This window comes from Mytilus californianus, unplaced genomic scaffold (genome assembly GCF_021869535.1).
Source record: "Mytilus californianus isolate M0D057914Y unplaced genomic scaffold, xbMytCali1.0.p SCAF_4, whole genome shotgun sequence".
NCBI classification, from domain to species: domain Eukaryota; kingdom Metazoa; phylum Mollusca; class Bivalvia; order Mytilida; family Mytilidae; genus Mytilus; species Mytilus californianus.
Window position 1 is genome coordinate 7206972 of NW_026262690.1, and position 15336 is coordinate 7222307.

Genomic DNA, 15336 nt, shown 5'->3' on the forward strand with positions numbered 1-15336 from the left:
TATTTTAATCTTTTAAATTAATTCTGAAAGGCGGAAACGTTCATTAAGAAATGCATGTGCTGCCCTGTTGACAACCGAAAAAAAAACCCATCTTGCTCAAGACAGACTGACAATTAATAATCTGTCCCACTAAATGCAGGAAATAGTGTACAAAAGTGAAAATATAGACGGTCAATTGACCAAAGAGATTTCTTTGCAATTAAGCTATTATGACGCCACAGACGTTAAATCTCGCGTAGCAACGAAAAAGACTCACAACGTTATAAATAACGTTGTTTCTGTTAGGTAGATTTTGGGGCAATCGGTTTATCTAAATTCAACAACATGGCGAATACTAGCAGTGATGAGGCAAATCAAATGATGCCAATTTTGGAAGAGGAAAGTGTAACAGATGTGCAACATGATGTAGAAGAAGAGAAAATCAACACAAATCAAGAAAATGAAGGGCATAAGGATGAACAAGATACCGTAGATGAAAACAAGCCTAACGGTACCGTAGATGAAGAGGCTACAATAGAAGAAAGGGAAGTTGAGGAAAAAGAAGACCAGGATCCAGATACGGACTTAGAAATTGAAGAAGAAAAGAAAAAAGAAGACCAGGATCCAGATACGGACCTAGAAATTGAAGAAGAAAAGTCAGAGTTTGATTCCAATATGCGAGGAGTTTATTTGTGTGCATGCAAACATCTGGGTGTTGTACCGTGTTCTTTTTTCTTAAGGCATTTGAATGATAAAGAATTGAAATTGAGGCATCATGGTCTAGGTAAACTTGGTGCAAAAGCAATAGCCTTGCCTATGCAGAGCAATACATCAACCCTCATCCTAGATCTTCATGATAATTGGTTGGAGGCTGAAGGTGGTGTAGCAATTGCTTCGATGTTATTGGAGAATTGTTACATTTCCGATGTTGACTTGTCCGATAATCGTCTGGGAAGCAGAGGTATAGGATCTGTCTGCAACATGCTAATGCAAAACACTGTTATTCAAAATATAAACTTGTCCGGAAATGACATTTCAGATCATGATGCTAAAAGTATGGCGGACGCTATAAACGAAAATAACCGTATCAGACATTTAAACCTGAGTCACAACGAATTTTCTGAAAAAGCCGGAAGTATCATCGGACCAGCCGTTTCCGAAAACGAGACAATTGACAATTTGAATTTAAGTTGGAATCATTTTAGACGCACCAGTGCAGTAAAGCTATGTGAGGGAATTTCGGAAAACATGGGCCTTCGGAAAGTTAATTTATCAATGAATGGCTTTGATGATGATGTTGCGTTTGCTATTGCTGACATTATTAAGAAGCACCATGCTCTTTTAATTTTGGACGTTAGTTATAACAGAATAGCAAATGCTGGGGCAATGGTGATCGGAAAGGCTTTAGAGGTTAATGATGTGTTACAAACATTTAAAATAGGTCATAACAAATTTGGTGTTGAGGGAGCAAAGGCTATATTACAAGGAATTAGCTCTGCTAATTCGATCGTTGGAGAACTTGACATAAGTGGTGTTGAAGTTGACAAAGAATTCTTGATAATGATGAAAGAACTGGATAAAATACGACCCGTCAAAGTTATACATGGGCCAATTTTGTCAAAGTTTATTATAAAAAAGAGGATGAGATCAGAGGACGACGCTCTGTATTTTGATGTTCCGAAGGAAACTGTCAACCCTTCAAACATTTTAGATCTGGTATGTAATTACTGTATGAAAAATACAATAGATGTTCACGAGTTCCTAGAAGGAAAGTGTGACGAGAAAAAGAAAGTAGAAATTCCTGTGTTTTTATCCTGCTTGAAATCAGCTGGACTTTTACTAACCGAAGATCAGAATAAACTTCTCAATATATTGCTTGAAGAATGTGTTGACGAAAACTTGATTGATGTGAGCATTTTCTTGGAGTAAGAATTAAATTCACGTATTGAAAATATGAGGACTTTGTTATTTTGTATACTCTACATTTTTTTGCATACTTACATCCCGCTTTAATCAACGGGAAACGATCTGAAACCCTTCCTTCCTTTCAAGCAAATTTTGTCAGAATACATTTAGGAGTTTTGTTAGTTCTTTGGAATTGTATTTAAAATGCAATGACATATTATATTTTAAAACTTGATTTATGTGTAGTTTACAGATTCTGTAGTTTGTGAGAAACGCAAAAACTGATATATAATTTTTGTATAACTTGTTTTGCTGATTAAATTTTCTATCTACTTCAGTTTCGGACTGAAATGTGTTATCATCGTCATTGAAGCGCAATAACTCCTATCTTAAGGAGTAGACTGGCGATTAACGGCATTTTATTTTTTGTATATATATATATATATACAAGTCTAAATTGAAAACAACGTTCAAACCTATGATTGCGTTGGATAAAAACCGCAATTTTTATACGTGTGCATGCAAAACAAATTTCTTGTTAGAGGGGTCTAAATACAGCACAAACAACATTTTCCAAAAGACCAAAAAAAGTGAAAAAGTATATTTTAACAAACCGCATTTGACTAACAGGTCGAACAACAAATGTTCTTAAACCCTGTTGACTGCCATTGGCGATTGCCAAATAAACGGATCACCGATGTAATAAATGGATCTTAATTATAAATTTAATACTAAACAGAAAACAATAAACTTGCGGAAAGGATGGTATACCGCAAACAAAAGATGCAAAGGTTTTTGTACACCATATCCGGATTTCGACAATTAATGTCTCTTCAGTGTCGTTAGGAATCGAAACGGTATTTGGAAAGCCATACAATTTACCTCAATTTAGGATAGACTCTTGAATTTTGAGGAGTCAAAATAGGATGAACGGATCATATAAACCCGAAGGCAAATATAATACAAGCCCAAACGAAAAAATATAAACAAGTCTAAATTGAAAACAACGTTCGAACCTATGATTGCGTTGGATAAAAACCGCAATTTTTATACGTGTGCATGCAAAACAAATTTCTTGTTAGATGGGTCTAAATACAGCACAAACAACATTTTCCAAAAGACCAAAAAGGTGAAAAAGTATATTTTAACAAACCGCATTTGACTAACAGGTCGAACAACAAATGTTCTTAAACCCTGTTGACTGCCATTGGCGATTGCCAAATAAACGGATCACCGATGTAATAAATGGATCTTAATTATAAATTTAATACTAAACAGAAAACAATAAACTTGCGGAAAGGATGGTATACCGCAAACAAAAGGTGCAAAGGTTTTTGTACACCATATCCAGATTTCGACAATTAATGTCTCTTCAGTGATGTTAGGGATCGAAACGGTATTTGGAAAGCCATACAATTTACCTCAATTTAGGATAGACTCTTGAATTTTGAGGAGTCAAAATAGGATGAACGGATCATATAAACCCGAAGGCAAATATAATACAAGCCCAAACGAAAAAATATAAACAAGTCTAAATTGAAAACAACGTTCAAACCTATGATTGCGTTGGATAAAAACCGCAATTTTTATACGTGTGCATGCAAAACAAATTTCTTGGTAGAGGGGTCTAAATACAGCACAAACAACATTTTCCAAATGACCAAAAAAGTGAAAAAGTATATTTTAACAAAACGCATTTGACTAGCAGGTCGAACAACTGATGTTCTTAAACCTTGCTGACTGCCATTGGCGATTGCCAAATAAACGGATCACCAGATGTAACAAAATGGATCTTATAATAATTTATTACCAAACAGAAAACAATAAACTTGCGGAAAAGATGGTATACCGCAAACATGAGGTGCAAAAATTTGTACATCATATCCGGATTTCGACAATTAATGTCTCTTAAGTGATATATATATTTATCATAATTTATATTTAGTACAAAATACAGCAATTTTGTATATCTAATAAAGGTTCTTTTTTCCCGTCTGTATCACCTACCCTGTATCGCATACCCCGTATCGCATAGCTAAACCCGTATCGCATACCCCGTACCGCATAGCTAAATCCGTATCGCATACCTGGCGTGACGTCATAAATCAAATGACGTCAACGTTTGACCTATGACGTCCAGTTGCTGTATTTCCTGGCATAGGAAAAAAGTGAGTTCCCACTCAAGAAATGTCATATCATTTCAACTAAAATCGATATTTTCCCAGTAACTTTATAAACGATTTTTATAAAATAGATACAATAAGTTTTTTAGTGGGAACTCACTTTTGTCCAATGACTGTGTATATAGGAATCCCCTGTTTGTCTGTTAATAATCTTTGAATAGATGATACTTGGTAACATTGTTGTCCATATTTATGTATACATGCAAATGAGTTCAGATTGTAGTATAATGATTAAACTTAACAACAAATATTGGGAAGGTGGGTTGTATTCTACAGGAGGGAACAGTTGACACTATTGTTAGTGAATGCTTTTAAATATATGGTCTTAAAGTATATTATTTGCCAGTTCATAGCTCTATATTGAGCATGTAATAAGGTTGTAGGGGACATTACGATGTGGATATTAAGCAAATAAGGAAGTCTATAAAAAAACTAAGTCAGCTGGAAAAATACAGGAAAATCCTTATGTTCTTTTGTTTGTTATATTTTCGGACGATTTAAAAAAACGTATATCACATTAATCTGATTCTATTTAAATATATGATAAACAGAATAATACATGACAAAATCCGTATCGCATGCTGTATCACCACGAGAAACCAATATCTGTCCCGAGGGCCGAAGGTCCCGAGGACTGATATTGGTTTCTCGTGGTGATACAGCATGCGATACGGATTTTGCCATGTATTATTCTATATATATATATCCTGTTTTGCTGCTTATACTTTTTATTTATTACAGGTTTCGCCGAAACGCTTTAAGCTGGGTGAATATCGTCAATTAAGGGCAATAACTCCTATAACTTTCCATGATAGCAGTAAAATAAGCAAAATATTCGTAAAATACGCAACATTTTAGAGTAGGAGCAAAGACCGGTCGGCTGGTAGTCAAAATAATATGTCCGGGTATGTTGACATGTCTTACAGGGGACTGTTACCTTTTGAACTAGCACGTTGAAAATCCGTCTCAGCGAGTCCGTCTAGTACAAACCAGGCTTCATATTCATATCCCATTGATATATTCTCGTCCTATTCATGTAATATTTTGCCACCGGTGTTAAATACCAATACCACGTACAATCATCATTTAACTTTTTTTTAAATACGTTTAGACGACCAATCGTTTTGTATGTATTTGATCGACTTTAAGCGCTTGCTACCGTTGGAATGATGGTGGCCAAGTTTGGTTCCAATTAGGCCAATAGTTTTAGAGGAAAAAATGTTTTATAAAAGTGAAAGGACGACAAAAGATGAATGCAAATTGATGGCAATAGCTCACTTTGGAACTAAAATGATTTTAAGACCAAGATTAACTTCTATTTGAAAAAATCTTCATTGGGGTATTTAGTTAAAAAATATGTCCCATGATCCCGCCGACAAGGCTAAAACTAGAAAATAGGGGTAAGATTAAAGTTTTTGTCTTGAAAACTGCTTTATATAGAGAAAATCTGACAGGGGCAGACATGTTTAGAATAATGAGATCTATCTACTGTTCATTCAAGTCAGAACTGTCAGACCACTTCTTATAGGAGTTGTTGCCCTAGAATGACGAATTTTACATTTTTTTTCTTCATTTTTTGCCTATTATCTTGAAAAGTATAATAGATAAATAGAAATATTAAAATGCAAAATGATCAGCCAAACAAGTTCTACAAATAAGAAATATGGCTAAAATCGTTAGTTGCCTCCTTATTGGAGTTATTGCCCTCAATCTAATTAAATATAGAACTCGGATTTCAGAAACAAGATCTACAAATTGGTCAACATGGCTGAAATTGTCTCTTTAGAGGAGTCATTGCCATTTGAAGACGATTTTTCTCCAATTTTTTGGTGTTACAACTTATTATTTAAAACTATAATATATAGAAAGAAACTTAAAAAAAAAACATCAGATAAGATCTGCAAACAAGTCAATATTGCCGAAATCGTTGGTTAACTTTTAATACAAGTTATTGCTCTTAAATGACGATTTTTTTACCAATTTTTTCCTATCATCTTGAAAACTATAATAGATTATATAAAAGTAAAACAGCAAATAATAATAGTAGGACAAGATATACAAATATGTCAGAATTGCCGAATATGTCAGTCGACTCACAGTGACTTCTTGCTTGAGTTAAATTGTTGCCATAGATGACGATTTTTGCCTCTTTTTTTCTTTTTTCTTTTTGGGCACACATTTTAGACAATAGAGAGAAACTTTAAACTGTAAAAATTATCAGCAAGCCACGATTAACAAAAAAAGAGATTTTAGTCATGAACTATATTATAGTCTACAATGTTGGAGAGAGTGGCCATATGGCTCTTTAGAACCTTTATGTATAGATCTAATCCCTGTCCCTTTTAACCTCAATCAGTAAATTACCAAACCTAACATGAAAGAACAAACAATAATATTGGCGCAATTGATACATCTCAAAAATAACAATTGGTGCAAAAGGACTGCTGCAATAAATCGGTACAGGGAAAGCACCTAATTCGTTAATAATTACATAAGGATAACGAAAACACGATTAAAAAAAAACTATCATGAACAATACCGTATCACTGAAGACGTATTGTTATTAGAAATAAGCTGAAAATTAATCTGCTGACATGGAATAATTATGTCCTACATCCTTATATCGGTATCTCGGTGTACTTCACAACTTAAATTTCATTCACCGACGTCGTAAGCGGTACTGGAAGACACGATTTAGTGCATAGCCCAGTACAAACTTGTTCAGAATTCCAAAGCAGAAAAACGAACGGAACATTGTATCTCGGATGGTTAATATAAAAAAGAAGATGTGGTATGATTGCCCATGAGACAACTCTCCACAAGAGACCAAATGACACAGAAATTAACAACTATAGGTCACCGTACGGCCTTCAACAATGAGCAAAGCCCATACCGCACAGTCAGCTATAAAAGGCCCCGAAATGACAATGAAGTTTGTCTCATTGGAAATCATACCACATCTTCCTATTTTATATTGTAATCTTACTTCCAACAAAAAAGTTTAATTAGTCGTAAACTTGTTCACTTTATAAATAATACCGCACCGTAAAAAGTTGTGTGTCATATACAGCTTATTATTTATTCCAACATCCTAATGTATACTTGGATTTATTTTCTTCTTCTAATGTACTCCCTTAAGTTGGTATGTTATTCCTCACGACAAAATTATAAAAAAGGTCATTTACTAGCAAGAAAAACAATATCTGTATTCAATTAAAGTAAAACAGAAATACCAGACATAAAAAAAAATGCAATGACGTTGCGCAAGCCTGTTGGCACGAATTCCATTTTGCTATAGATTATCATAAAAACCAATGCGTTAACTAGTCAGCTCGTTAAATATAGTGATTTTTGGTTGAATTGAGTTTAATATGCTTGAAAATAACGAAAAATAAGATTCGAAATTCAAAATATCAAAAATGATAACACTAAAATCTCCGTTTTTACCCAAAACGTCATGTCCAACTTTTCATTTTGTGTACCATGTCTCCAGTCATCGTAAAACTTGACAAGAATATTGCTTTTTATAGTTATTTCCATGGTTAAACAAAATCAACATCACTGAAACTGTAAACCGGAAAATGTCATGTTTGAAAACGATCCGAAAAATGTCCAAGTATATGCAATGTAAGCATATATATATCGGGTTGGTGAATTTATATCGTAAAATTGGACAAGCTAGGAGAGGAAAAAATTATAGTATAAAAAGTACATTAACTTTATTCTTGGTTCATGATATTTTCTTGCCGGAAACATGAGTATATAGTCACTACCGCAATGACTTCAAAAGGTAAAGCTATCTAGTCACAACGGAAAAAAACGTTACTTTTTTTTTTACAATTGAGGTTTTGGCCGGCTGTATATCACATAAGCCTGGTTAGATCAAAGAAAATAAAAATTGGTGATAAAAGTACTTAAGTTCTTTCTTTCTTAAACTAAATAGTTAATAAAGTTTCTCGTTAGGAAACCAGATTTATGTTTAGGGGGAAATGGTCAATTCAATATAGGATTTATAATAAAATAAAAATCTGTGTAAATTTGGAAACTAATGCATGCATTTATTAATGAGAAATTCTGGCAAAATTCATTAGAAAAATATATGCGACCACTTACAATTAAATCATTCAAATAGGGAACGTCGATCAACACTCTATCGATCACTAGTAACAACATCGTGCGCAACGTCAATGGTCTGTCAAAATCTCTTTACAAGATGATTTTAATCGTATTTGTCCGGAAGATTTCAAATATGAGTTATACTGTTTATATTTTGCATAGATGGTACTTATCTGGTTTTAAGTTAGGTTGTCACGCTTTTTTTTAAGTACTCCAAGTCACTGCAAACAAAGCAAAATTGAAAAATCATTTATTTTGGCAATGACTCACTAGCTTTACTTTCATCCCAGTGTGTTCGATCGCCAGGAGTTACATACAAAATAAATCTTATTTCTCCGCTACTTATGAGATAAACACTTTTAAATTTATACATTTCGTGCGTCCGAAGCGCTTTTCTGGATTTACCTTTGTCATGAACGCTCAAATTTAAACATTTGAAGAGGCCTCTCCGGTCGAGAGGTTGAAGCAGGTATCTACTGCATCACTAGCTCGTCAACACTGAGGTTGTGAGTTCAAATCAAATCTAGGATTGCAAGTTTTTCTGTCGAGGGTCGTTGGTTCTCTCTGGCTTCCTTCACTAATAAAAACTGGCCACCACGAAATAGCCAATAGTACTGAAAGTGGCGTTAAACACCAAATAATCAAACAATATAAACATTTGAAAGCTAGGAATGCGTAAATACGATGCCATGTGTATGTCAGAGAGTATGCAGTCCATATTCTAGTTGAAGACCATCCAGAAATTAAATCAAAAATGTGTTTTACACTACTTTCTCTGTGCGAATTCAGTATAGTTTAGTTAAACCATATTTTATTGTTCGAAAACTAAACAAACGGATAAGACACAAGTTTTACAATTCAGTATTTGTTTTCCATAAGAATATTATTTACCTAATGGACACAAATCAATATACAAACGAAAGATATCATTCTTTTGCAAAGATTTTCACTAAAATACTCTAGGAGATAAAGTTCAAATTTCCCAATTGTTCAGAGTAATTGAGAATTACATATTTTAAGACTATTTTACTTCCACAATATGCAACGTCAAGCACCAACAAGAAACACTCAAGAATAGTTTGTATCTGTATATATTTTTTTAAGATTCCAGGCTTGAAAGCAGATATTGGTAAAGATTAAATTTTGGTGATGACTCTTCGTTTTCGTTTTCTGTGTCGTAGTTTCTTCTGTAGTTTGACTGAAAGTTCCTACGCACGGGTGATCTAACATACCTACTACACTCATCAAAACAAACTAGTCTGTCCAATTTACATTCCAGGGCACACCGTTTAAATTCCATTCTAGTTCGTGAGTAAATACGGCATGGCCACTCACAGGTTAAAGTCAGATTGATGCATTCACGTTTACACTCGTGCCATACTGTAAGATAACTATTACTGGACCATCTTGCTGACACTACCATCAAATTTAAAAAAAGAGGTAAAACACAATATATTGTCTTCTGAAATAAAATATATTAGAAAATATAATATCATTGTCCCAAAAGTTAAATTTAAATTATGGTTTTTTTTTTGTTGTAAAATTATTTCGTTGTAAGTACACGTTGCTATTTTCTTTTGTTTCAATTGTTTTCCGTTTCCTTAAAAAAACATAAAACCGATTAAATTTGTCTAGATTTTTCCAGCTTTTGTGATTTCTATACTATACATCTTTTCAATAAGAAATACCCAGGACGAAGACATATATATTTATCTCACATGAAATACACAGTAGAAATTCTACATTCTTTCAAAGCTAACCATATCCAAAACATATACAGGACAAAATAGCAATAAATATTTCAGTTATAACTTACCATTATGCTATCGCACAAAGAAAGTAAACAAAATTAAAAAAACAATTATGTTTTCATAGAAGATTAATTTAACAGCAAATAAACAAGTCAACAAAGTCATTAATTACACATGATAATTGATATTAATGTCAAAAGCTATATCACATCTGCAAATTCTTTTCTATAAAACTGTCAAATATATAATTATATATAAGTGATAAGTATTCGTGGTTTGAACTAGAGCAATGCTTTGTTTTAACTACCGATGTGAACAGGAAACGACTTATCATACCAACAAATGTAAGGTGGGAAACGTGTATATGAACTAGCCTCAATACATGTGGTACAAATGAACTCATGTCATGGATGTACCATTAGCGGTGAGGAATCGAGTGACAAAAATATTCTCCCTTACGAACTCTGACAAATGGAACTCTTCAACGTGTAGCAACTTTTCCGCAATGATGCCATTGATTAAAAGAAAGTATATAATAATAATAAAAACAAATTAAAATCAAAACCAAGTTATCAGTCTAGTGTAAAAACAAAGTTATCAGAATGTAAGACCCAAGTTAACAGAGTGTTAAAACAAAATTAACAGAGCGTAAAACAAAGTTATCAGAGTGTAAGACCCAAGTTAACAGGGTGTTAAAACAAAGTTATAATTAAGAGTGTAAAAACAAAGTTATCAGAGTGTAAAACCCTAGTTATCAGAGTGTTAAAACCAAGTTATCAGAGTGTAAAAACCAAGTTAACAGAGTGTGAAAAGTGTTCCATTCACGTGGTTCCAGTTTGAATCTCCGGGCAGGATTATGATAGATGACTAGAAGGACACGTTTTAGTTTTCTTCTATCAAGTTAAGTTAGAAGAAGATGAGATAAATATAGGTGTAGTATGAGGGTTAGAGGTTATGACTGAACTGCGGAATAAATACCGAATTTACCATATATTTATCATGTTCAACCAGATAATTTGATTTTTTTTTTTTTCTTTTCTTTATATTAATTTGTATTGCAAACTGGCTTGACGCACTATAGTGTCTTATAATTTTGTAGTTGTAATTCTGTATATAAAGTTTTCTCTGGTCCATGTACAACATCATTTCTTTCTGAATTGTTTATGGCGTTGCTTTATGAAACCTACTCTGAAATACTGCCTCCTGTATTACTAGTGGAAAGCGGCAATGCATGATTTAAGTTACGGGCATCTCAGGATTGAAGACGTGATAATAGATGAGTTTAAATTTTATTCGAATTTACTGACATAATATTTTATTGTTTTTATTGTTAAATCAATTTACAACTTTTTCGGGCTTGTGGTGATTGAGAGCTTGACACATTGCAAAGGCAAATGTATACTTTTGAAGTCTGTTTGTTGGCCTCTTTTTTTTTTTATATATGAGGGTGTGGATGGGGTATACAGAAAAGAGAATAATGGGCAAAATGGGCAGAATAAAGGGAAAAAAAATAGGCAAAAAAAACCCAATAAATGATAGAGAATAATGGGGATGTGCTAAAATATGAAGAACAAAATTTATAATGAAAAGAGAAAAATGGTCTAAAAAATTAAGAAATACAGAAATGAAGAACCCCCAACCAGACCCTCAGATATGTTTAGGTTGTTTTTTGTCGTTTTGGTTGCAGTTTCCTTTTGTGTATGGTATATAATACCCCCACATCTCCCTATATCCTTATCGTTATCATTATTTATAATGACTAACCTCGAGAATGAATAATATACATTTCTTCTTTTGTCATTTTTAAACGCCCATGCATTTTTGTCAATGACTTAAACATAATATATATACCACTTAATATTAATTTACGTGTAAAACGTATTTTCTAATTGTTTATGAAAAAAGCAGAAACAAAGAAAAGTTCTAGTTGTAAATTTGAGCACGAACACTCAAGCACTCATATAATTAATTTAATAATATTTTAATATTTTATTGTAGTAAACCATTTAATAGAATTAGACATAAGTTATTGCAACATGCATATATAATACACATATATTATATCAGTAAAACATAAGAAAATGCTTTGGAAAAGGGAAACCCCAAAAATGATTGAGAACAAAGACAAAACTGGCACAATATGGTGAAGATTCTAAGAAATGTCAATAGATTTCTTATTATGCGTTCATGAGGAGAACGAGATATAAAGGTGATTCATGAGGAGAACGAGATATAAATGTGATTCATGAGGAGAACGAGGTATAAATGTGATTCTGATAAAAAAAATATATAGCAGATATGGTTAAGCTTGTGAGAAAGTTTCGATAAAGTGTAATAAGGGGGTTAATGAGGATCTGGGGGTACAAAAGGGGTATTACCAAATGAAGCAATGACAAAGTACATGCTTTGGTAAGGGAAAACCTGGAAATCAAAATAGGATGTTCACATTAGAATTATATGGTTAAGATTGAGAGAAAGTTTCAATTAATTGTATATATGTTACTTGTTCACTTTACGTAAAATGGATAAGACACAGTAACACATACTTATGAAGTCTTCTACATAATACAATACTAAACTAGTAATCATGTGTTTGGATGCTAGCATAAAAGCACAGGCATTTATCTCTGAAAAAAATCATATATACCTTAATATAACTACATGGGTCCCTTGTATCATTCAAGACATAAAGGTTCTACCAGTATCTTTAGAACTAATATACATTCGTAAATACATTTGAAACAGATTATCTCTAAAGAAAAAGAAATTGTCTAAAAAGTATTAAACCTATTTTAGAAACGTGGATGGTACTTGGGGCATTTCAAATCAAACTCTTTATAAGCTCGATAGTAGACTGACATGATAGGAACGAAATTGTTTAATCTTATTTTTGATACGGGTATTCTGCCGGAGGCCTGGCTTATTGGAAACATAATACCAGTGTTCAAGAACAAAGGATGTCAATTAGAAGCAAAAAATTATAGGCCTATTACTTTATTGTCATGCCTCGGTAAGATTTTTACATCTATTCTTAATGATAGATTGGGGGAATTTGTTGATGAACTAAATATCTTGAACGAAAACCAAGCAGGCTTCCGACAGGGCTACTCTACCAACGATCATATTTTTTCATTATATGCACTCTTCGAGTTGCTATGTGTCAAACGAAAAAAATTACATTGTGTATTCGTTGACTTTGAAAAAGCCTTCGACTTTGTTCAAAGAAACTCACTTCTGTATAAGCTTGTTTTAAATAAGATAACTGGTAAATTTCTTAGAATTGTAGAAAATTTGTATAAAGATGTTAAATCAAGAGTTGTACATAATAATGAAGCATCTGACATGTTTGTAAGTGATATTGGAGTCCGCCAAGGAGAAAATCTTTCTCCTTTATTATTTTCTTTATATTTAAATGATCTTCATGGATTTTTAGAAAATAGCGATTTGAAAGGTATACATTCAATTACTTCTGATATAGAAGATGAACTGGATATTTATTTTAAGATATTTGTCTTATTGTATGCCGACGATTCGATTTTACTCGCTGAGACAAGCACAGATCTGCAATTACTTTTAAATAGTTTTTCTCAATATTGTGAAAAGTGGAAACTTAAAATTAATGTTAACAAGACAAAGGTAATGATATTTTCAAAAGGTAGACCACAGAATAATTTGAAGTTTTATATTAATAACGAAGAGATAGAAATTGTTAAGAAGTATAAATACCTTGGTGTTATATTCTCTAGAAATGCTTCTTTTTTTGCAACTAGAAAATATCTTAAAGATCAAGCTACTAGAGCTATGTATTGTGTTATTAAGAAGTGTAGATCTAACCATCTATCTATAGAATGCCAGCTCGATACGTTTGATAAAGCTGTTTTACCTATACTTTTATATGGGGCCGAAATCTGGGGATACGAAAATCTTGACATTTTGGAAAGGGTACATTTGAGTTTTTGTAAACATGTTTTACGGTTAAAAAGATCGACTCCAAATTTTATGGTTTACGGGGAATTGGGAAGATATCCTATTTCTTTATACGTTAAATTACGGATGATAAAATTTTGGTGTAACCTTCTTGATAACACACTTGATAACAAGATTTCGTCAATGTTATATAAGTTGATATATATTAATTTTAATAAGTATGGAATTGAAAACAAATGGTTGTTATGTATCAAAAGTATTTTTGATAATTGTGGAATGTCAAACATATGGCAAAATCAAGATTGTATTTCAAAAAAATGGATTGTATTAAGCGTTGAACAAAAGTTAAAAGATCAGTTTAGACAAGAATGGCTAGCAAATGTAAATCAATCATCAAAAGGTCTATGTTATAAATTATTCAAAACAGAACTTAAATTTGAAAATTATATTTCAATTTTATCGTTAAATAATGCACTGAAACTATGTAAATTTAGATGTGGCAATCACCGTTTGCCAGTGGAGACAGGGAGGTGGCAAAATGTTCAAAGACCCGAGAGACTATGCCACCTTTGTGAATCTACTGACATCGGCGATGAATTCCATTATGTAATGTCTTGTCCTTTTTTCAAAAAAGAACGATATAAATATTTACCACGCTATTGTTGTACAAATGTTAATATTCTTAAATTTAAAAATGTATTCACTACAGTCAATATTGTCTTACTAGAAAAATTGTGTAGATTTATAAACTATATATCAGTGAAAGTCTGTCCTCCTGGTTAAATTACATTTATTTATGTATATTTCACACATGCAAAATATGTTGTATTTTGTTTATATTTTCATCTCTGTAACTATGTCATTTAGTTAATGAGAATAAAGATCTATCTAAGATCTAACAAAGTACACGACGGAGGTTATCTATAAAAAGGGAAAACATACATGCAGTTTTTCTTGTTCTATAAAATGTTGAAAAGAGGCTCATTTGTCTTTGCAGAATTTAGTTTTTAATCGAGTAATTAACATAAATACTATACACGTTAGACCGAGAATATTCTGAAATTTCCAAAAGTAATTTGGTGCTGGGACCGTAGAATGTTTTATATACACAACTGCGCATGAATAGCTGGTCACTGAATGATCATCTCATTTTACGTATACATGTACATGTATAAATATGGTATACATGTACATGTGGCCAGCTAGACACCGTATACATCTCTTCATCTCTTGTAAGTTTTCTAACAAATATATTTACAGTATAGGGGAAATTGGCAAAATTATCTTTAGCATCGCTCAGCGAGATTTTCACCATTCTTGGCATTTATCCCCCCTTTTTCCCTCGAACCTTGGTTCCACTCCCGCCGCAACGTTATGTGCCCATGGTAAACGTATATATATATATATACTGAATGTTTGTAGTGTTTCTGTGTTTTACAGTGAGTTTGTCTGGCAATTTATAACAGTAAAACAAG

At 32.6% G+C, this 15336-nt stretch overlaps 1 protein-coding gene across 1 annotated transcript; it reads left to right on the forward strand.

The window, feature by feature from the left end:
• The first annotated feature begins 243 nt into the window (after positions 1-243).
• Positions 244-2080, forward strand: LOC127737382 (leucine-rich repeat-containing protein 74A-like). The gene has a single exon (XM_052248003.1). It carries the CDS (start codon positions 325-327, stop codon positions 1906-1908), a length of 1584 nt encoding a protein of 527 aa, XP_052103963.1. The 5' UTR covers positions 244-324; the 3' UTR covers positions 1909-2080.
• Positions 2081-15336: the final 13256 nt, after the last annotated feature.

Coding starts and splice junctions, on each gene's coding strand:
- LOC127737382 (XM_052248003.1), top strand. CDS start 325: ATGGCGAATACTAGCAGTGATGAGGCAAATCAAATGATGCCAATTTTG.